At 48.8% G+C, this 22,434-nt stretch overlaps 1 protein-coding gene across 1 annotated transcript in view; it reads right to left on the bottom strand.

Moving 5' to 3' along the window:
- The window catches only part of LOC147750903 (kelch repeat and BTB domain-containing protein 13-like), a 67,106-nt gene that overhangs the window by 32,396 nt on the left and 12,276 nt on the right, over nucleotides 1–22,434 (bottom strand). Inside the window, exons 2-3 of the mRNA XM_086918785.1 lie at nucleotides 16,308–17,018; nucleotides 6,285–6,585 (exon numbers count right to left, since the gene is read on the bottom strand). Coding sequence (XP_086774911.1) covers nucleotides 6,285–6,585; nucleotides 16,308–17,018 — 1,012 coding nt within the window. The remainder of the gene's footprint in view (nucleotides 1–6,284; nucleotides 6,586–16,307; nucleotides 17,019–22,434) is intronic.

Raw genomic sequence — 22,434 nt, forward strand, 5'->3', positions numbered from 1 at the left:
ACGAAGCCCATTGGAACAAGCTGAAATGTGCAAGTGATCGAAAAGACTCTAGATATTTTGGCACATTGTTAAATGGGGTCAAGAAAGGATTGAAGAGGCAAGTACCACCAACGTCCCACAGGATGCCTGGGTCAAATTTTTTAGTGAACAGTATGCAACTAGGGATCAGACTGTAAATAGTAGTTGCCCAACTCTTTTATTGGCAGAAGATAACGTTTTCACGCAGAGTGAAATACTGACTGCCCTTAAAACTGTTCATAGTGGCCGAGCTCCTGGCATTGATGGGGTTCCAGCGGACGTTTTTCTAAATGACACTGGAAGGTGGTGTAAATACATCTATCTGCTAATAAACCACATTGCCAGAGGTGCAGATATCCCGGTATCATGGCGGGGTGCTGTAATCATTCCGGTATACAAGAAGGGAGATTGTGCCCAGCCTAGCAACTACCGCCCAATCAGTCTAATTGATACTGTCCAAAAAATTGTGGGGCGAGTAATTGTCAACAGATTGCTGGATTGGGCGGAGGATCACAATATTTTATCTCCCTTCCAGGCTGGGTTCCGCAGGGCAACCAGCACTGTGGATCAAGTCTTTCGCTTTCAACTGATCCAGTGGAGGACCGTGGTGCTAGGTGGAGGCAGCCTTTATGCGGCATTTGTCGATCTGCGGGCTGCCTTCGACCTGGTACCACGGGCAAAACTGTGGGACGTGCTTGCGGCTCTAGGGGTCCCAGGGGTCTTGTTGTCCTTGATCATGAGGTTGCACGAAGGAACTTATGCCAAAATCCAATGGGGTGGGCACGGTAATGATACTGCCGAATTTCCTGTTGAGCGCGGGGTTCGGCAAGGGTGCTCAATGGCCCCAACTTTGTTCACCCTTTTTATTAATGGCATCGTTCCCCGTATGCAATCTCAGGTAGTGGATGCTCCCTCTCTCGCAGGTGTAAAAGTTCCTATTTTAATGTTCGCCGATGACACGTTAATTTTATCTAAAACCCCAAGTGGTTTGCAAAAAGCATTGGCAATATTCGACGAGTTCTGTGGGGATCACGGTTTGGAGGTTAATGCTTCTAAAACAAAACTCATGGCTTTTAATCCGCATAGAAATTTTAAACCCAAAATCTCCATGAGTGGACGCATTCTTGAGGTTGTAAAATCATTTACTTACCTGGGGATCCTTATCTCTAACGACAACAGGTGGCACCAACATCTTAATATTGCTACATTAAGGCACAAGCAATTAGCTGGTACCATCATAAAGGAACATAGGAAATCGCTGACCAAACCGATTAAACCACCCCATATCATATACGAGGCAAAAGCAATTGGGTCAGCTTTGTATGGGGCTGAGCTGTGGGGGCATGAAAATCTGCAGGAACTCCAAACATCAGAGAATAAATTCTTTAGGACACTCACAGGTACCCCACAGAGTAGTCCGTTATTGCCCCTGAGATATGAGCTTGGCAGGAGAGAAATCTCGGAAATGGCCAAACTACGACCGATTCTATACTGGCGTAGGCTTTGGACCACGCCTGAGCTCTCCCACTACGCGGATGGGTTCATTGATGTCATTAAAGCTGACCGCTTCAATAAAATCAGATGGTTCAAATCACTAAAACTTGCACTATTTGAACTAGGTCTAAATGCATTATGGTCCGATCCTGCTGGGGCATCATTTCCCACTAAGTCAACCTTAAAAAACATCTTTTGGGAACGGGTTGCTAATAGGAGTTTGGTCAGTATGAACAGCGGGTCCATGACCACCAGTTTTCTAGAAGTTAAACTGTATCCTATATATGAATTGTATTGGGATTACATATTCAACCCCATGGACAGGAAACTGCTTTTCCAGCTAAGGGTTGGTTCCCTCCCTCTCCGCAACTTAACATCTAAGTGGAAAGCAGGAGGTTCAGCTACTTGTCCAGCTTGTGGGGAAGGAAACGAAACCCTTGGACACTTTTTGTTCTCCTGCCAAGTATATTCTGCTCCCAGGCGAGCCTGGCTGGCACCTATGTGCAGGAACCTAGGTACAAAAAGTAGCATGGTAGCGTTGCGTATTGTTAGATCTACTTCTTTGACTTGGATCACAATTGCCACTGCAAAGTACTTGGGGTGGGCGTGGGTAATAAGGCAGAGATTGCTAGTAGGGTAACTACTCTCTGCCTAAGTTGTTCAGAGACTGCTAGGCTATTGTCTATTCTCTGTAACGGTTCATCTTATGTGTCATTCGGAACGAAATTTTAATGATTTTTAGAACAATATTACTGTAATCGTTTTTAACTGAATTTTTAACAGTAATGAACTTTACACCTGTGATTATGTTGAGAAATAACTGTTTATAATGTGATATGTGCTTATGTCTAAAATGACTTCTGTAATTTAATTGACTTTCTTATTACATGTTTGTATGTCTGCTTTTATGAGTAATACTCGAATAAAGCACTTTTGAAATTGAAAATTGGTTAGGTACAGGGGTTCTAGAGTCAGAAAAAATAAAGGGGTACATAGAGTATCAGGATAAAGCCCAAGGGTATACGATCAGAACACAAGGTGACCATAACAATAATCAAAGTCTGACTTGCCCTAGGGTCGGTCGCATTGCATATACTACTGAAGGTGTGAGTGAAGGCCACAACTCAGGCATGCTCAGTCTCCTCTTTACATGGGTGAGATCGGTGCTACGAGCAACTCTTGAAAAAGTTTAGTTACCAGGCGCCACAGCACGGGTGAGCGCCGCTAGATACCAGGCTCCACAGCACAGGTGAGCACGCGAAGATACCAGGTGGCACAGCACGGGTGAACGCCGCTATATACCAGGCTCCACAGCACAGGTGAGCACCGCTAGATACCAGGCTCGACAGCACAGGTGAGCGCCGCGAGATACCACGCCCCACAGCACAGGTTACCGCCACTAGATACCAGGCTCCACATCAAAGGTGTGCGCCGCTAGATACCAGGCTCCACAGCACAGGTGAGCGCCGCTAGATACCAGGCTCCACAGCACAGGTGAGCGCCTCTAGATACCAGGCGCCACAGCATGGGTGAGCGCCGCTAGATACCAGGCTCCACAGCACAGGTGAGCACCGCTAGATACCAGGCGCCACAGCAGGGGTGAGCCCCGCTAGATACCAGGCTCCACAGCACAGGTGAGCGCTGCTAGATACCAGGCTCAACAGCACAGGTGAGCTCCGCTAGATACCAGGCGCCACAGCATGGGAGAGCGCCGCTAGATATCAGGCTCCACAGCACAGGTGAGCACCGCTAGATACCAGGCGCCACAGCACGGGTGAGCGCCGCTAGATACCAGGCTCAACAGCACCAGTGAGCTCCGCTAGATACCAGGCGCCACAGCACGGGTGAGCGCCGCTAGATACTAGGCTCCACAGCACGGGTGAGCGCCGCTAGTTACCAGGCTCCACAGCACAGGTGAGCGCCGCTAGATACCAGGCTCAACAGCACCAGTGAGCTCCGCTAGATACCAGGCCCCACAGCATGGGTGAGCACCTCTAGATACCAGGCTTGACAGAACAGGTGACCGCTGCTAGATACCACGCTCAACTGCACGGGTGAGGCCACTAGATACCAGGCTCCACAGCACAGGTGAGCACTGCTAGATACCAGGCTCCACAGCACAGGTGAGCACCACTAGATACCAGACCCCACAGCACGGATGAGCACCGCTAGATACCAGGCCCCACAGCACGGGTGAGCGCTGCTAGATACCAGGCCCCAGAGCACAGGTGAGCGCCGCTAGATACCAAGCCCCACAGCACAGGTGAGCGCCGCTAGATACCAGGCCCCCCAGCACAGGTGAGCGCCACTAGATATGAGGTCCCACAGCACAGTTGAGCGACGTTAGATACCAGGCTCCACAGCACCAGTGAGCTCCGCTAGATACCAGGCCCCACAGCATGGGTGAGTGCCGCTAGATACCAGGCTCGACAGAGCAGGTGACCGCTGCTAGATACTGAAAATACAAATGTGCGGAGGGTCAGGAGGGGAAATAGTTTAACGACCTGTCTAATCATGCCCCTTACAATAACGTGAAAAAACAAACAGAGAAGACCAGGTCAAGGGTGGTGTACTGACTACAATGGTGAGAGGGAATCACAAGGACACAAATGTGAAACAGTGTATTGAGTCCTGCTGGGCTGAAAAAATCCCATCAGACCACCCATTTGGCGGCATATCATCATATGGGAATAAGTAGTTGCTCCAAACACCGCCTCAACCTTCAAGTGGCGGTGCATATATGGAGAGCGGCAAATTCAGCCACAATAGTGCTCAAGAAATAATGTGGAAAAGAGTGCAGTGCTGTTGAAAAGTGTGATTGCTAAAATTGGCTACCTAGATTAAAGGAACCGCTTACTGAAATAAGTCTAGGTGTCAAGATTAAAAACACGCCTAGTAGTGGGTGAGTAAGACTACATTATGGCGCTGTACAGAGTGGTCGACTAGTTTCAGCTAGAAGGAGTATTGCTCCAGCTTTCATCAGGACCTTAAAAAACATAATAAGCTACTGCAAAACAGTGTGGTAGTTGTATACACATGTAAAAGGGAATAAGTTGTATCAATGTAATGTAATATACTTAAGAGAGTCATATCTGCCCCTCAAAACTTGGAACCCCAGTGTCCACTGATCACAGGAATAATCTTCTTCCCAGCTTTGTGTGGGTGAAGACCTCACCTCGTCCGGCAACTGCTCGGGAAATTGAGGCCCCGCTCTGTCCGTCGGTACCCAAAGCTCCGATCCGAGCGGAAGGGGAGGCTTGACAGAACAGGTGACCGCTGCTAGATACCACGCTCAACAGCACGGGTGAGGCCACTAGATACCAGGCTCCACAGCACAGGTGAGCACCACTAGATCCCAGGCGCAACAGCACGGGTGAGCACCGCTAGATACCTGGCCCCACAGCACAGGTGAGCGCCGCTAGATACCAGGCTCCACAGCACAGGTGAGCACTGCTAGATACCAAGCGCCACAGCACGGGTGAGCGCCGCTAGATACCAGGCTCCACAGCACATGTGAGCGCCGCTAGTTACCAGGCCCCACAGCATGGGTGAGCGCAGCTAGATACCAGGCTCAACAGCATGGGTGAGCGCCGCTATATACCAGGCTCCACAGCACGGGTGAGCGCCGCTAGATACCAGGCTCCACAGCACGGATGAGTGCCACTAGATACCAAGCTCCCCAGCACAGGTGAGCACCGCTAGATGCCAGGCTCCACAGCACAGGTGAGCACCGCAAGATACCAGGCCCCACAGCACGGGAGAGCGCCGCTAGATACCAGGCTCGACAGCACAGGTGAGCACCGCTAGATACCAGGCTCAACAGCACAGGTGAGCACTGCTAGATACCAGACCCCACAGCATGGGTGAGCGCCGCTAGATACCAGGCCCCACAGCACGGATGAGCACCTCTAGATACCAGGCCCCACAGCACGGGTGAGCGCTGCTAGATACCAGGCCCCACAGCACAGGTGAGCGCCGCTAGATACCAGGCCCCACAGCACAGGTGAGCGCCACTAGATATGAGGTCCCACAGCAGAGGTGAGCAACGTTAGATACCAGGCCCCACAGCATGGGTGAGCGCCACTAGATACCAAGCCCCACAGCACAGGTGAGCGCCGCTAGATACCAGGGCCGAAAGCACGGATGAGCACCGCTAGATATCAGGTGCCACAGCATGGGTGAGCACCACTGGATACCAGGCCCTACCAGGCCCTACAGCACGGGTGAGCGCCGCTAGACAGCTCGACCTCATTCTGGGCCAGAGTAGAGAAATGGGAGCACCAACTATTGTTAAATGTAGCCAGACAATCACTTTGCAGCACAATTTTCCAAACATTTTTGCTAAAGACTGAGGTTTTCCAGGTATGTATATATATAATAAAAGTGTGCCCTACCCCACAAAGTCGGTTTTCAAGGCTTGGTGGCTCAGTCTACCATGCCCCGGAGTCAGCAAACTGCACATCAAGGTTTTTAAGTGTCTTATATTTGTGTTGGAGGGGGGCACAGAAGTGTGAGGGCTCCTACAGTACTCTTCATGGGTGGGATCTGTTTATTGCTTAGTCATGCGGGATGGGGGGGCGGGTTCACCCCGGTTCCATACTCTGCGGTATAAGGGATGCTGTCTCCACTGCATGTACCATTATATCCAATTGGTGCCTGGATAAGCTTGAGAACGCGGCAGCCGATGAGGCTGGAGAACAAACGTATCATTACACCCCCCTGCTTCAATAGTGCGTGGTTGCCTACAACAGTTCCTTTGCCCCTCAGCTCACCTGTCAGCGTGTCGTACTGCAGCACGAGCTTCTCCCCGGTCCTCTGCACACTCCCCAGGACGTAAATGTAGTGGGAGCTCGCAGTGCAGAGCGGGAGGTCATGGGACAGGGACACCGAGAAGGAGAAGTCAGTGAGAGGCAGGGAGGCCACGAAGGACCACGAATCTGTCCAGGGGTCGTAGCGCTCCACCGCGCTGTAGAGGCGCGTGCTGGAGTCCGGGGCCAGGAGCACGTCCAGGTACCAGCCGCCGATGGCAAAGATGTGCTGTCCCACCACAGCCATGCTGAAGTGCCGCCGCCGCTGTGAAAGACATGCACAAAACAAATAAATAAAACAGTAACAAAAAAATATCAAATGCAACTTCGTGGTACACTACTGAGAGCTAGCAGTCCTCAAAGAAGGCCAGCCACACACCACACTAATGGAAAATATACCATAATATTGAAGAGCTTCTCTGGGTAAACAACTGGCCAAGGTAAGTCGAAATCCCCACGTTTGAATATCTACCTTCGTCAGGGATGGAAAAAAGACTTCTTTAATATATGATATCCAGACACATATAAATATTTATCCATCATTTAGCTACCTAAATACAATATCCATCATTTACATAATTTAGGTGGCTTTCTAGTACCTACTTTATTGCTGTTATCTTACAATAATATTGTGGCAACTTTTTCGCTACGGAGCACTTCTCTCCCCCCTCTCTAATGGTGGACTCGCTACTATATAGTTTCCGCCGCATATAAGCCTCGAGGGCGCTCAAACACGCCAGAAGACGACAACAATCCATTTAAACGTCTTATTTTAGCTTCACTCGTTCGCTTAGAATCCCCTGGTTGAATAGAAGAAAAATATACTTTCGCATTCGGGATTGACATACAGTATACTGGAGCATTCATAATTACAACCTTTCTGGTCGGCTTAGCGAGAGCGACGGTAGATTGGAATATCAGCAATTTACATCTCGCCTTGATGGCGTCTGAATAATACAGAATCGAACAGACATCAAAAAGGGCTCTCTTTGATGATTCATTGCAGACTCGCTAGGATTATCAACAAGGTCACATTTTTTCGCAAAAACATGGCTTCCTGATGAAGGCACCCAGCCGAAACGCGCGTAGGATTGAATTTCCTAGCCATGCCAAAAATTGTACCTTATGAAATGACATTTGTATGAATTAAGAATCTGAACAATCGAATGTTTGTCTTTTGAATATTTTGATGCAAAGAAACTGAATTGCGATTGTCAACTCTATTGTGTGACACCTATAGAGGAATTAATTGAAAGTAAATTGTTAATGTTGTGATCATTTTTGTATTTATTGCACATACATATTTATAAAAGACCTCATAAAAAGATATTCAAACATAATTGGTCGAAACAGACACAGTTCATGATATGTATCTGATTTATAGCGTTTATGCTTAGGTCCACTGTAAAGTAATTTGTTCCTGAATGATGATATTTACTACTTAGCTCACTTAATAAAATCACCCATGACATAATTCAGTTAACAGCAGGCAATTATCCACAAAATACGTGGATGAGCGAGATTCAAGTAACTGAGATCCCTGCACAGCAACTCATTCCTCGAAATGTCCTTGTGAACGAGGATATGTTGGCAAAACAGCACGTGCCATTACAACACGGGCAGGTAAAACCACTAAGTGCATTCTTTCTCCTCCTGTCCCAAGATGGCTATTGCTGTCAGTGCAGGGCTTTGGGATGGGAATTACCCCGGCATGGTTTTACAGATATACACCCGAGGCACTCATTTATAGTTTTCAGTGGTATCCTGATTTCTCAGTGCCCTGTGCAAACGGTGATCATGCTCACATGCCGAGGCCTGGACGGTGTGAAAGGTTCTGAGAACCAGGGTATGGCTCTGTGCACTGGAGGGGCTCACCAAGCATGCTTTGCTCAGATTGCTATGAGATAAGTGGTGGCGGAAGGATGCCGTTCAGCTGACCTGTACCAAAGGACAAGCCCTTTTCCTGTTCTTGAATGGGGATGTCCCTATCGGCTTCACTCGGGTACATTTCCACTAGGATGATGTGCCCAGATCCTGTACTGACATCAATAAGTTAATATGTGTGCATGAGGAATATATATGGTCGCTAGTAGTGAAACTCCATGTTGAATGCAAGTGTGTGCCTGTGAGGCCTGAAATCCGTTTTGAATCACCCCTGAGAAATCTAGACACAAGATGGAGGCTGAGAGACAACCTACCTAGACTGGCAAAGTGTATTGCTTGCACTTCTGAGCTTTAGGTTTCGTATAAAACAGTATGATGTGGGACGATAAAGCCCGGGCTGCTCCAGTCATGCTGCAGTGAACTTTGTTGTGGAGGCCTGCTAACTTAATCTTCCTGAGCCCCATCACTTGACTTGGTAGAGGGTGGTGGGGTGAGGGAGACAGTGGTCCCCTTTGTTGTGCAGATGGAATCTTCCAGGCAGGGCCTGTCCCTTCGCCCCTCTCAGGTGCTACACCCAAAGGCTGATAACTGCTAGTTGCAAGGTCTTCAAGCATGATTGTGCTCAGATTTTGGGTGCTACATCTCAGACACCCCTTGTCACAATCTGTGGTAAATATCATCTGAATCAAAGACAGGGAACCATTCTAGACCAGTGCCAGACAGACTGCAGAACTGCACGGCTATTAGGACGTTCAGAGCACCTTATAGGGATCTCCACCCTTTTTAATCGCTGCGTTCGCTATTCGTTTTGAAAATTGTTATTTTATTTTGCTAATAAACCCTGATTGATGCTACAACATTACTACATAGTAATCCGCATACTCGCACTTTAAAAAACTTACTTATTTCATCACCCGACGCTTTGGCGTGGCTAGTACTCTTGTGGGCGCCATCTTGTGTGAGGGAGGGTCGGGCTTCCTGACATCTGCGGGCGCCATTTTGAGTATCGCTCTAGCTGTCTGCCAGCTCCTCCAGGACATCATTTATAAGCGGGAAGATGCAAGCGCACAGCGCGCGCCAGATCAAAGCCCGTCTGCGCCCGTCCGCGCCCCAGAGGCGTCCGGCACCGGCAATGCTGCCCATCTTGATAGTACCAATGGACGTATAACCTATGACAGAGATCAACTGATAAAGCTTGGTAAGATAGAATGTACAGCAACTTCAGCTCGGGCCTGTGGGAGAAAGGCTGGAAAGATCCTTCTGGGGGGTTTGATCAATAGCAGGTCCCTGGTTAAACACTCTGTTGAGGTATCAAGTCTGCTAGAGGACTTGGGACTTGATGCTCTGTTTTTGACAGAAACGTGGACTAATGCAGAATCAACTGTTGATATTGGCTGTGCCTGCCCCATTGGCTATAAATTCCTTGATAAGCCTAGAACCACAGGTAGAGGAGGAGGTGTGGGGGTGATATTTAAGGAGGAGTTGGATTTTAGAATCCTACAGATAGACGAAGTGGAGGGGGTAGAAACGTTGGGGTTCTCTTTAGACTCCCCCAGCGGGAACCTCCTCACAGGATTGTTGTGCTATCAACCTCCAGGTGGGCCTGTACATTTTCAATGGTTTCTTGATTTCCTCACCAATCTAGCCCCGAAACACTCCAATATGATTATTTTAGGAGATTTTAATCTCTGGGAAGATGGGAATATTAATAGCCATCTACGTGACTTAAGGCAAGCATGCGTAAATTTGAATCTCCCCCAACTTGTGGAAGGATCTACACATCTGGGAGGGCACACCCTGGACTTGGTATTCTCTAATCCATCAAATACTAGGCTATTAAATATAACACCTCAGACCTGGTCCGATCACTATCTTGTCCGGGTCAACACCAGGTTGGCAATTTCTGGGGATAGTACTGGCCAGCAAAGGTCTTATAGAAAGGGCAAGGAATGGGTTAAATTTATTAAGTCAGGTACTCCAATTTTCGATCTAGACGTTTCTCATTTTGAACCCACGCTGTCTGTAGAAGGAAACTACAATGTATTCACAAAACAGATAGGCAATATCTTGGACCAGGTAATCCCCATTAAGGTTATAAAAAAATAGAAGTAAAATGTCTGCACCATGGTTTAATGAGGAACTTAAACATCTCCGTGCGTGCCGGAAGATGGCAGAAAGAAAATAGAGGAAAGGATATGATGAGAACGACAAGAAAGATCTTAGACGAATACAGTTGCGATACAAAGAGGAAATCCTTAGGGCCAAGGAAGTTTTTTAACGCCAGCTCTATCTTACAGGCGCCGAATAGCACTAAAGCACTTTTTAAAATCATAAAGGATCTCTCCTCTCCTACTTGAATGAAAAATAAAGTAGTTGCGTCTCAAAAACTATGCGACAAAATAGATATACATTTTCAGGATAAGATCACTAAAATCGTGAGCAACCTGCATGCTAGCGACAAGGGTGTACTACCTCCTCCTGATTTAGGGACTGAGGTAGTCTCACAACAACCTGTATATCTAGATACTTTTCAGACCTTAACAGAGGAAGAGTTTGCTTGTTTGGGAGACAAAGTATCCTCCGGCTCCCCCCTTGATCCTCTCCCCCACAAGGTATGTAAATCTCTTGGGCATGATACCTTTCCATGGCTGAGGCAGATTTGCAATCAGTCTTTGGTAGAAGGAATAGTCCCAGGGTGCTGGAAACTGGCGGTGGTGTCTCCACTAATTAAGAAATCTTCTTTGGACCCGTCAATACTGGCGAATTTCAGACCGATCTCACTTCTCCCTTATCCGGTGAAGATACTAGAGAAGGTGGTCGGTGGGTCTCTGTCTCGCTTCCTGGAGGAGAACAGTCTTCTAGATAAAGACCAGTTTGGCTTCCGCCTTGGACACGGGACTGAGACGGCTCTGACCACCATGATGGACAACCTGCGAATGCGTGACGACAACGGGAATGCCACGGTTTTGGTACTTCTCAATATGTCGGCCGCATTCGACACGGTGAACCATCTCATACTAGTGGAAAGATTGAAGAGGATAGGAGTGAAGGGCCGGGCGTTGCTGTGGCTTCAATTTTATTTAGAAGGCCGACAGCAGATGGTAACCTTAGCACCATTCTCCTCTGGTAAATCTCTAGTCGCCCATGGGGTGCCGCAGGGCTCTGCGATCAGCCCCATTCTATTCAATGTCTACCTGCAACCCTTGCTTTCTATCATAAAGTCCTCCGGGGTCTGTTTAGTCAATTGTGCCGATGATACACAACTAGTCTTCTCTTTGGAAGGGGACCATGCATTATCTCTGGAGGCGTTCCAGCATTGCGGTAGACGACTGAATGGCTCAGGAGGAACACACTGCAATTTAACAGCAGAAAGACTGAGGTAGTATTCTGTTCTGCAGGCAGGTTGGCTAGATCATTTCCATCCGACTTTAGACTTACACCAAAGGAGGAACCTTTAAAACCGGTCAGGAAGGTTCGCAATTCGGGGGTGATGATTGACCTCCAGATGGAATCTCAGGTTAGCAAGACCTCCAGTGTATGCTTTGCTTTAATCCGTATGTTACGGAAAATTCTCCCTTCACACCCTAAAGAGGCTCGCTCTCTGGTAGTAAGTAGCATTGTGGGAAGCAGGCTGGATTATTGCAACTCCCTTTATTTGGGGGCCCCTGCTTACATTCTTCAGGGTCTGCAAAGAATCCAGTCTGCTGCATCCAAACTGGCCCTTGGTAGGTTACGGAGTTCTTCCTCTACCTTGGCCTTGAAAAAGCTTCATTGGCTACTGATCAGGGAGAGGGTCCACTTTAAGACTCTATGCTTGGTCTTTAGAGCGGCACATAAGCAAGGTCCCATCCCCCTTCAGGAAAGGTTCTCATGGTATCGCCCGACGAGACAGCTCCGCTCATCCAGTGCGTGCCTGTCGACGATTACCCGGTTCAAACGCTGGAGGCTAGGAGGTAGGGCATTCAGTGTGGCCGGCGCACGGTTAGGGAATGAACTTCCTCTGAGCCGTAGACAAGCCAACTCCTTGCTTGAGTTCCGTAGGAACTTGAAGACCTGGCTCTTCCCCAAGGTGTAAGTTCTGCCCTTCCCATGATGTTCTGTTGCGACCTGTTCCATCTTGGTCAAAGTCTGCTGTCTGAAGCGCCAGGATGCCCGTAGGGTGACAGTATGGTATAAGTGTACAATCAATCAATCAGACCCTGGGAGTGGAATCAATGTTCCCTGTCTGCAGCATGACTATAAAAGTGGAACTGCAACTTCCCCCATTACAGAATTCTCCTTGACTACAGATGCGGTGCTCCACAGAGTACCAAAGGATTTTTTGAGACCCACAGCTGTTGTTGCTGGCAGTGATACTCCCAGAGGGGAGGGGACATTATCTGGAAAGTGCATGGAGATGCTGGGTAAGTGGTGGGACTTCTTTGGTACTGAATTCTACAAGGCCTGCTGGGAAAGAAGAGTGGAAAATACCCCTGCCTGGTGGAGACTGCCCAGAGAAGACCAGCTGATGTGCCGAGTAGAAAGGACAGCCCGGAAATGCAGACTAGCGTGGGAATAACGCAGGAGCTAACCCGATTGCTGGAGTAAGTCTCTCTACCTCTTTGATGGCTGCTAAATCACCATTGATGTGTTGTGCCCAAGGAGAGGAAGCAACACAGGTGCCACTGACTAGAGTGTTGGAGTGGCTTCCGTCCATCCTGTTCACTGCTTAAAACATAACAAGCATATTGCACCAATCGAAGAGAGGAAAATCGTAGAGAATTAGAGAGCATGCCTCAAAATACTGAGGGGCACCACTCGAAGAGAAGAAAATAGAAGACAATCAGACAGCCTGCCTCAAAATACTGAGGGGCATATTATCAAGCAAGGCCAGGCTAACATGCATTAGCGCATGTTAACATGCGATAGCAGCCTATCTTGAAACGCAGCAATAAATATCGCTAATTATATGCATAGTAGGTGTTCCCTACATGAACTGCATTCATAAAGTCGCTATCACAACTTTGCCGTATTAGCAACACAGCCCTGGACCCGCAAAGCTGCGCTAGGCGCGGTTATCGCTGGAATCTAACACCTATTAAAAAAACGGACGTAACCACCCTGTGAATGGGGGGGGGATTGGATGGTTAAGTCCACACATGACTATCATCAAGCTGTTCATTATCGCCGCATGATTATCGCTGGAATTCCAACGTCAATGCAGCTTATCGCCGTCTATCGCTGGTTTTGGCATCGCTTGTCAGCAAAGTATTGCTTATACGCTGTTAATACGGCGATGTAAACCAGCGATAGTCGGCGATAAGAGAAAAGGCGCTAAGCGAGCATTGCGGTAATTATCGCAATCTGTTGCTAATATGCCCCTGTGTTCGATACCAGACGTCTGGTGCTGACTCTGCTAGAGAGCGCAGGATCGCTGAACAATGAAGAATCATCAACACAGGAAGTTGACCTCTTCACTTGTTTGGGTGGGGAGCTTTTGCTTTGGTTTGTCCCCAATCTGAAGCCCGCAATGGCTGGCCAGTCACTGTATGCATGTACTCTCTCAACATCAGTGGAAGGCAGAGTTGTCGTACGAGCACTCTGGAGTGAGTGCCTTGCACTGGGGACCTCATGAAAACTACAATCAGGTAAAACCCGCACTTTAAACTTGTGCTACATGACACCGGGACCCTTTTGCCTTAAAAAAAAAATATGGTGTGGATTGCTTGTGAATGAGGTATTGAGGGATTGGACTGTGGGCCACCAACATGGAAGCTCACTTACACTATTCGTAGTTAGCCTACACCTATGACATTATTTTGAGCCTGAAGTAAAAAGAAACAGGAGTAAACCGGTTATCCCAGTTGAGACCGGGCGCATATAGTAACAATAGAACAACGTCTCAACCGGTGTGTCATACAAGGGGACAGAGTATTGTGTGTATCAATCACAAAGCAACAAAGGGTACATGGGAGACCAAGTAAAAGTGGAAGGGTTGTTATTTGCAAATAGCCCGTCAATTGCTGCCGTCCGCAGTGGAACATGCCTATGAGCCCTCCGCAAGAGGCTTTCCTCCCTTGCCCACCACCCTATTCATTCGCCAAAGTGCCTCCAGAGCACACTCCTATTTATGTAACCATCGTCCTGATGATGACCTCAAATTAAAGAGGTCGAAATGCCGTAGACTCAACAACGCTACTCGCGGCTGCCTATGGGTCATTTAGTTAATAATGAAAACATGTGTTAAGATTGTAAATATTTTTGTCTGATCCACTATTTTCGTTACTGCCGCCTCACGTTGTTCCCTTATCACTTGTGTCACTGCGCCGTTTATTCACTGTAAACACTTCCAGTGCACATTCGGTTGTTATGGTTATTGCAATTTAGTTGTCTGTTGTGCTACTGTTTGCAAATACTTTGTCTCCCATGTACCCTTTGTTGCTTTGTGATTGATACACATGATACTCTGTCCCCTTGTATGTCTTTATTTTAAGCCTGCAAAGAGAACACAGTGTCCTGAGAGGTAGGAGTCGGTAGACAATTTTAACTAGCATGCACATAGCATTACTTTAGAAGAAAGAAGGAGAAAACTCATTTGTATGTCAAAAGATAGTTATTCATCTTTATGTTGTAACATCAGTTCCAAGGTCGGAGGTATACAGTTAAGAACAGCACTGCATAAATTGAATAGGTGACAACCACATGGAACTTGGTGCAAAAACGTGTGCAAAAGTGCAAGTGGCGACGCAAGTGAAAGTGAACAGCGTTGGTGGCGCACTGTGCATAAGGTGCAAATATTTTACAGTGAGTAGCTCAACGGCGCATGTGACAGTGTGATATCACAGTAGGCAAGGGTAATTTCATTCAATTGTAGAGCCTCAAGGAAGGAGTGCGCCTATTGTTTAGGCTGTTAGGTCGACATGCAGTGCTGTTCTTAACTGTATACCTCCGACCTTGGAACTAATCTTACAACATAAAGATGAATAACTATCTTTTGACATACAAATGAGTTTTCTCCTTCTTTCTTCTAAAGTAATGCTATGTGCATGCTAGTTAAAATGGTCTACCGACTCCTACCTCTCAGGACACTGTGTTCTCTTTGCATCCTACCTACCCAGTCCTGAATTGGTTTATGGGTTACACTCCTGTTGATCTTACTTTATTTTAAGCCTGACACATTGTTGCCTATTTTCTCTGTAGTACCTGTAGCGCTCTTTCCAGCCTGGGTACTCACCGGGGCCTGCAGGTTTTAATAGATGGTTTGTTATTTGATGACAAATTACAGTGGGAAGCCCTCCTAGATGGGAAGCTGAGCGACCTGAATAAATTCTGGGGAGCCATCACTAGTTTTGCAAGTAGATGGGGTTCATGGGACCCGGAGGACATCTTAAAGCTGTATAAGTCTAAAGGCATTTCTATAGTTTTATACGGCAGTCAAATTTGAGGGTATGTGCCATCTCAATACTGGAGAAGTTAATAGAGGGCATTTCAAGACAGAGGGCTAACTATGGATCTTCTCGCAAAAGGGCAATATAGGAACATTCATTGTGCTATGATAATATATGTCCCTCCAGGCGACAGAGCAATTTTAGGGTATTTAGGTTATCAGGAAAGGTATGCAGGTAATATGTCACCTTAATCACCCTATAGGTCATCAATCACCTAGGACACAGATACCATCAGTAGATAGAGGATAAGTTGAATCTTGGCAGGTAAGTGGATAATTAAGGTCAAATAGAATAGCGATCAGCTGGGCAAGTCTGGAGTGTGAAATAGAGGGTCTTTCGCGTGATGAGACATTAATATGTGGCTTTTCACATTAGTAACAATAGAAGTAGTTTAAAAGTGAGAAGGACATATAAAAAGCTTTTGGTGGCAGCAGAGACGTAATAAAGGAGCCTACAAGTGATATGGGTCCTGTCAGGTCTTCCAATAATATAATCCGGTAATAGACCCACCATGCAGTTCTACATTTAGAGTTATTCTATTGATTTCCCTGAAGTAGGACAGTCCGCCCCCTGCATTCACTACGCAGGCCTAGGAGAGAGGGGTGTAGGTGGGGTCAGATGGTTGTGTCACCACTTTTTACCACTGCTTGGGGAAGGGATTTGACAAGGGCCATACCTTGCTCATTGGAGCCGTGGTGTCCCAGCGATCCAGGATGGGGTTGTATCGGAATGAGGCTGTGTGGAACTCTGAGCCCCTCTTCAGTTTCTGTCGATACCCTCCAATCACAAACAGATAGTTCCAGAGGACAGCCACACTGATGTTCCACTTGTCGGCCTTGAAAGGTAACCGTGTGCTTTGACTCCAGGAATCCCCACTCAATGGCAGGCGGCAAAGAAGGTCTGTAGAAGGTAGATCCCTCCCCAGGTTCTCTTTCCTCAGCATGCACAACTCTGGCATGCCTCGCTCTCGCATTCTCACCAATATTTCTCTGTCCCCGCTCTCCAGTGTCTGGGTGATGGAGGCCAGCTCGAGAAGGCCATCACTCAGATACTGGTAGACCAGGAGCTGCATTTCGTCACACGCTATCGAGCGGGAAAACTGCAGGTACCTCATGCAGGAGTGTGGGCCCATGAGCCCTCTCAGGGAGCAACAACACTGCTCTAGGTAGTCTCTGCACAGGAGGTAACTGCCTGCCTCAATGGCCGCCAGCAACTCTTCTTCACTGCGCAGGTAGAACTCTCCATGGAAGACAAATTCCAACACTGAATGGAAGATCTCTGAAGGGATGTGCTCCAAATGGACCAGATGCTCTGATGTTTCCCGCATAGATGAGGCTGCGAGAGCCCTGAAGTACTCGCTGTGCTCAGTCAAAAATTCCAACTCCACCTGCAGAAGATGAAAGTGAAATCAACAGGTTTTCAGAGGCAACAGAAGGGAGACATTCTTATACATGCTGGGATGTGAATTTGGTCAAATATTATTTAATGGCACTGTCTTTTGTTTTCATTTACCATTTTTCCAAGCTTTATTTCGATCATTGCAGACCATAAAAGCAGCAGATTAAAAGCATACATCACACATTTTTTTTAACATCACAAAATATGGCCATTAGCAGTTAGTTATACAAATTTGATGACATATTACAAAATTAATGAACTTTAAAAACATTTAAAACAATGAATTCACAATTTATGTAGATCAAAGCAGTGGTAAACAAAAGGGGTATGTTTAGCCTGGACTAGAGAGATTTAAAAACTTGCGACGCCTAAGCCACACAGAGTTAAGGAAACGGGACACAGCAAAAACAATCGGTGGGGGGTGCGTTCCAGTTCGCATAACTCTAAAGGCCTCTCGTATCTGGCTGAACCCCATGTTCCTGCAGATTGGTAGGAGCCAGTACCTTCTAGGTACAATATAACCTGGACAGAAGAAGAAAATGTGTGTAAGGGTCTCTTCCAGGCTCTCACAGGTAGGACAGCCAGCTGTGGGAGATTTTTGTCCATTTGTTTGTAAATGCATGGACTGGCAGACAACCCCACCTAAACTGAACATAGAGTTTTCTTGCCATGAGTGGATAGACGTCATCAAGGAGAGCCTCAAATAAATATTGGTCTTTGAAGTTAAAAAAGTAAAAAGTTAAACATCCAGGTTTTATACTCCCTTGGAGTTCACCCAGTCTAAAAAGTCTATAAGATTTAACTAGCTCAAGGCGTGAAATAGTCGGGGATGTTTCCTCAGGGTTGGTCCACAGGTTTGGCCAGCCTAGTCTAAAGCACAGATCTTTTATATGTGCGAACCAGGGTATTTTTCCCACCCCTGGGAGCCCCAAGATCGCCTTGACTTCTGACTGGTAAACTGCTAGTTCGGGAGTTACCCATAATCAGCGCCAAAAGGTCAAAGGTTGCAACTCAGTTTCCTCATTTATGGGTCTGAGGCCAAGGTCCATGCGTAGGGGGATGAGAGGGGTACTTGGTAGTAGGTCCAAGAGTTGTCTCATAAACGTATTCTCGGTTCTGACCAGTGCACCTACGGGGCGGTGTCCCCAAAGTTCTGCCCCATACATAATTGCGCTCCTGATTTGAACTTTGTAAATCTCCGTCAACAAGCCCAGTTGTCTTGATGTTATATTCCTGTATAATTTTGCTAGGCCCCCGGTCATCGGTGCTTGCGTCAGGCCTGCCTTTTCTTGATGCAGGCCCCACCTGAAGGTTTCCGTCAACGTATTGCCCAGGTAGTCAAAGACTACCACCCTCTCCAGCTGGGTACCATTTAGGGTGGGGTTGGGGCAAGAAGTTCTACTGGGATTAAACACCATATACTTGGTTTTTGAAGTGTTAATCTCTAACCCTCTGTCTTGGCAGAATATAGAAAAGGTGTCAAGAATCCTTTGTATACCCATGGATGATTTGGAGAGTAACAAGGTGTCGTCCGAAAACATTATTGTTGGCACCTTGTCACGGGCAAGTTTTGGGGCATCAATATTGATGATTTGATTCAGTTGTTCCGCAAGAGCGTTTATATAAAGACAGAACAGTGTTGGGGCCAAAACAAACCACTGCCTTACGCCCCTATTCACTGGGAAGCGTGAAGTCAATTCCCCGTGCTTCCCATTTCTAACATGAGCGAAATTTCCAGTATGCAATCGCTTGATCAGGGTGAGCAGATATGATGGGATGCCCAGTTCCTCCAAAACTACCCAAAGCTTATGACGAAGTACCAAATCGAATGCTGATCGAAGATCAACAAAGATGAAATAGAGGCTCCCACCTTCTATTGTGACCGTCTTCCAATACAGTTATTGGAGCCTTAAGATTTGGTCAATCGTATAGATGTTTTTACGGAAGCCTGCCTGATATGCACTCAACGTCTCGTCCTCATCCATCCATGACTGAAGACGATCTAAAATAATCCTGGCGAACAGCTTTTGCGTTACATCAATCAGGCTTATTGGTCTATAATTTGAGGGCAGAAGAGGGGATCCCTTTTTGTATACTGGAAAGATTTCGGCCCCTAACTAGGTGTCCGGGATTTCCATACTGCTTAATATGGCATTAAATATTACACATAGATAAGTGCCCCAGATGTGCGATTCTTCCCGAAATAAGCCCCAGAGGATCCTATGCAGTACAGGGGCCTTTCCAAGGGGCAGCTTCTCAATAACACTCAACACTTCGGTCAGAGAGAACCATGTTTCATCTTCAAGGGGGTTCTCCACGCCAATTGGCTGGGATCCCTCTGTGAGCTCCATAAGATCCTGAGTGGAGTACAATGATTGGAAGTTGAGTTTCCATGCTTCTGCAGACATGTTTGGCTCAATGGGCGAACTCCCTGAGGAACTCGCAGTTCAAACCAAGGACCAAAACTCCCTCATGTCTCTGTTGGTAAGGGCCTGTTTGATCACGTCCCATCTTTCGGACTCCCACTCATCTATGGCAGACTTTAGAATATTTCTATAAAGGACCCTCCTGGTTTTTATCAAAGATCTATCTTTAGTTTTTATAGCATCAATAAGGGGACTTTTGCCGTATGACAAGTGTTGTTAAACCAGGTGGATTTTGGGGACCTTTTACCCTTAGTATGCATCAAGGGATTAAAAATATCCGTTAGGGGGCGTGGCCAAGATGGCGGGGTGAGCGGACGCTTCCTCCCGTAGCTCCTCCGGCCCGGCTCAGCTCGAGCCCCGTTTTCTGCGCTTCTCCCCCCCCGCAGTTGCCCTGCGGGTGAGAGGACTGTGCCGGAGTTCCTGGTGCACATATTGATACTACTTTGACTCCTATCGCCCCGGAGGAAGTACCTCGAAAGTTTGCTCAAAGATCGGAGCACGGAGGAGAGCCTAGGAGGCGGAGCGAATTGCAGTGCTGTCCAGGCGCCTCGGCTGGGCCTGGTGCTGAAAGCTGGCGATCCCGAGGGATCGGACCTGCCGCTCTCCGAGGAATAACGGAGCCCTCCGGCCGAAGCCTACGCGACAGGTGTCGCCGATACACAGCGGACTTTGGACCTTAGCTGGCGCTTTGGCCCTTCACTACCGACGACGGTGCATGGGGCGGCGCGGACCCCGGATCTGGTGGCGAAGGCCGGAGGCATCCACACGGCAGCTGGCCTGAATGGGCCCTCCGGTGCAACTGTGGGACATTGGCTGCGGACTTTCCTTGATTATTGTGCCCCGGGGACCGCCGGTGGTCTCGCTGGCCCGGGCCGCTCTCCCTGGCCCCACCCTGCCGCCATCTTATCCCTGAAGAGCTGGAGTTGGCGACCTCCACCCGTGCCTCTGGCGGACGGGTGCCTACTTTCGCCTTGACTTCTGGACTAATTCCCCGAGGGGTACACTGCTGAGAGACCCTGACTTTGGCCCCCGATCGCCACCCTGGTCGGAACCACGACTGTCTCGCCCCGGCCTGGGCCGCCATTTTGTCGCCTGTGACGCAGCACCCTTGTCTTCGGCGGGGTCTCCACATCTGGTGCCCACGGACGACTGGACGCATCTGCGGCGGCCGGCCCTGAGCCTTGCCCACTGCAGCGGCCACGATGACGGGGAGAGGAGGCTCGAAAAGGGGAGATCGCACCTTGCCGGATATGCTCAGCAGGGCCCAGCAGCTGCGGGACAGAACACAACCGTCGCCGGGATCCTCCCGGGCTTCGGCGGACGCAACTGGAGGCGAACCGCCGGTCACGAGGTCCTTTATGGAGGACTTATTTAGCTCCCTCAAGGAAGACTTCCAGACACTCAAGAAGGAAGTGGCCAGCGAGGTCCGAGAAGTGCGCAGGGAAGTAGAGGGCCTCGGCGAGCGTGTTGACACGGTGGAAGCAGCGGCCCAGCGCCGAGATGAGGAGATAGTCCATCTCCAACAGGACGTTCTCCGCCTCCGGGAGCAGTGTGTCGAGCTCCAGGCCCACTCTGAGGACCTCGAGAACAGGTCCAGACGGAACAACATCCGGGTGCGGGGTGTCCCGTCCGCAGACGAGGGGACAGATTTAGTGGCCTATCTACAGGAGCTGTTCCGGGAGATTCTGGGGGAAGATGCAGATTTCCCGATCCGCATAGACAGAGCGCACAGAGTGGGCCGACAGCGCCAGTCATCAGCACCCCCCCCGGACATTCTGGCGTTCTTGCCCGACTTTCCCTTGAAGGAGCGCATCATGGCAGAGGCCCGCAGGAAGCAGCCTTTAACTTTCAGAGAGCGGCCTGTGGCGCTTTACCAGGACCTGTCCGCCATCACGCTGCAGAAGCGCAGGTCCTTCAGGATTGCCACAGACTTTCTGCGGGAACATGAGACGCCCTACTCCTGGCGACACCCCTTCCGTCTGATCTTTAGATGGAATGGAGTGCTACACCAGCTGCGCTCCCTCCAAGACATCTGCGGAGTGTTGGGACTCACGGCCACGGAAGAAGACGGAGCGACGCCCACATGGAGGCGCTCAGAGAGACGGAGCCGGCGGAGATCGACGAGGAGACAATCACCAGCGAATGCGAGTCGCCCTGATTCCCCTACCATCAGGGCGGATATGGCGGAAGCTCTGAGAACGGCGGCCAGGACCTTGCCTGACTCCAATGGCGTGGACTTGACGGCCTAACTTCACTCCGGGGGGAGAGATTCTTAGCCTCTACGATGCTAGGTTGGGGCTGGGGGTTTGGAGGGAGCGGCTGGAGGTGAGTGGCTGAACGTCCACTTGATTGGTTCCTACGGACTTGCCCGTTCGGGCTGGACTGAGACAATGGGGTGTTTTTATTTGTTTGTGGTTTTGGCTAGTTGCCAGGGGTTGGTTTTGGGTGGGTTTAAGAGTTGTTTTGTTGTTGGTGGGGTCCCGTCCGACATTGCCCAAGCACACGCGTGGCCTGTCTTGGCCCTCCCCGCGCGCCTGCCCCACACGCCCCCTCTGCTGATCCCTCGCTTGCTACACAGCGCTTCAGTTCCCCGGGGGAGATGCCATCTTTAAAAGTAGTGACCCTTAACGTTAAGGGTCTGAACAACCCTGTGAAGCGCAGAGCGATCCTCTCCCTGCTAGAAGGGACGCAAGCGGACATATGCCTTCTGCAGGAAACTCATCTGCTACCCAAAGATTGTCATAGGCTGCGCTCTGCCAAGTTTCCCACCCAATTCTTCTCTTCGGCAGCGACCAAGACCGCAGGCGTAGCCATTCTTTTAGCTAGCTCCTTCAGGGGCGAGGTGTTGTACAAATATGCCGAACAAAAGGGGAGGCTCCTAGCATATCGCATGCGACTTGGGGGTATTGCCTTCACGGTAGGCTCCGTTTATAGTCCGAATGATCACCAGGATCGCTTCCTGGATTCAGTGTTGGTGGA

Source organism: Lissotriton vulgaris, chromosome 1_1 (assembly GCF_964263255.1).
Source record: "Lissotriton vulgaris chromosome 1_1, aLisVul1.2, whole genome shotgun sequence".
NCBI classification, from domain to species: domain Eukaryota; kingdom Metazoa; phylum Chordata; class Amphibia; order Caudata; family Salamandridae; genus Lissotriton; species Lissotriton vulgaris.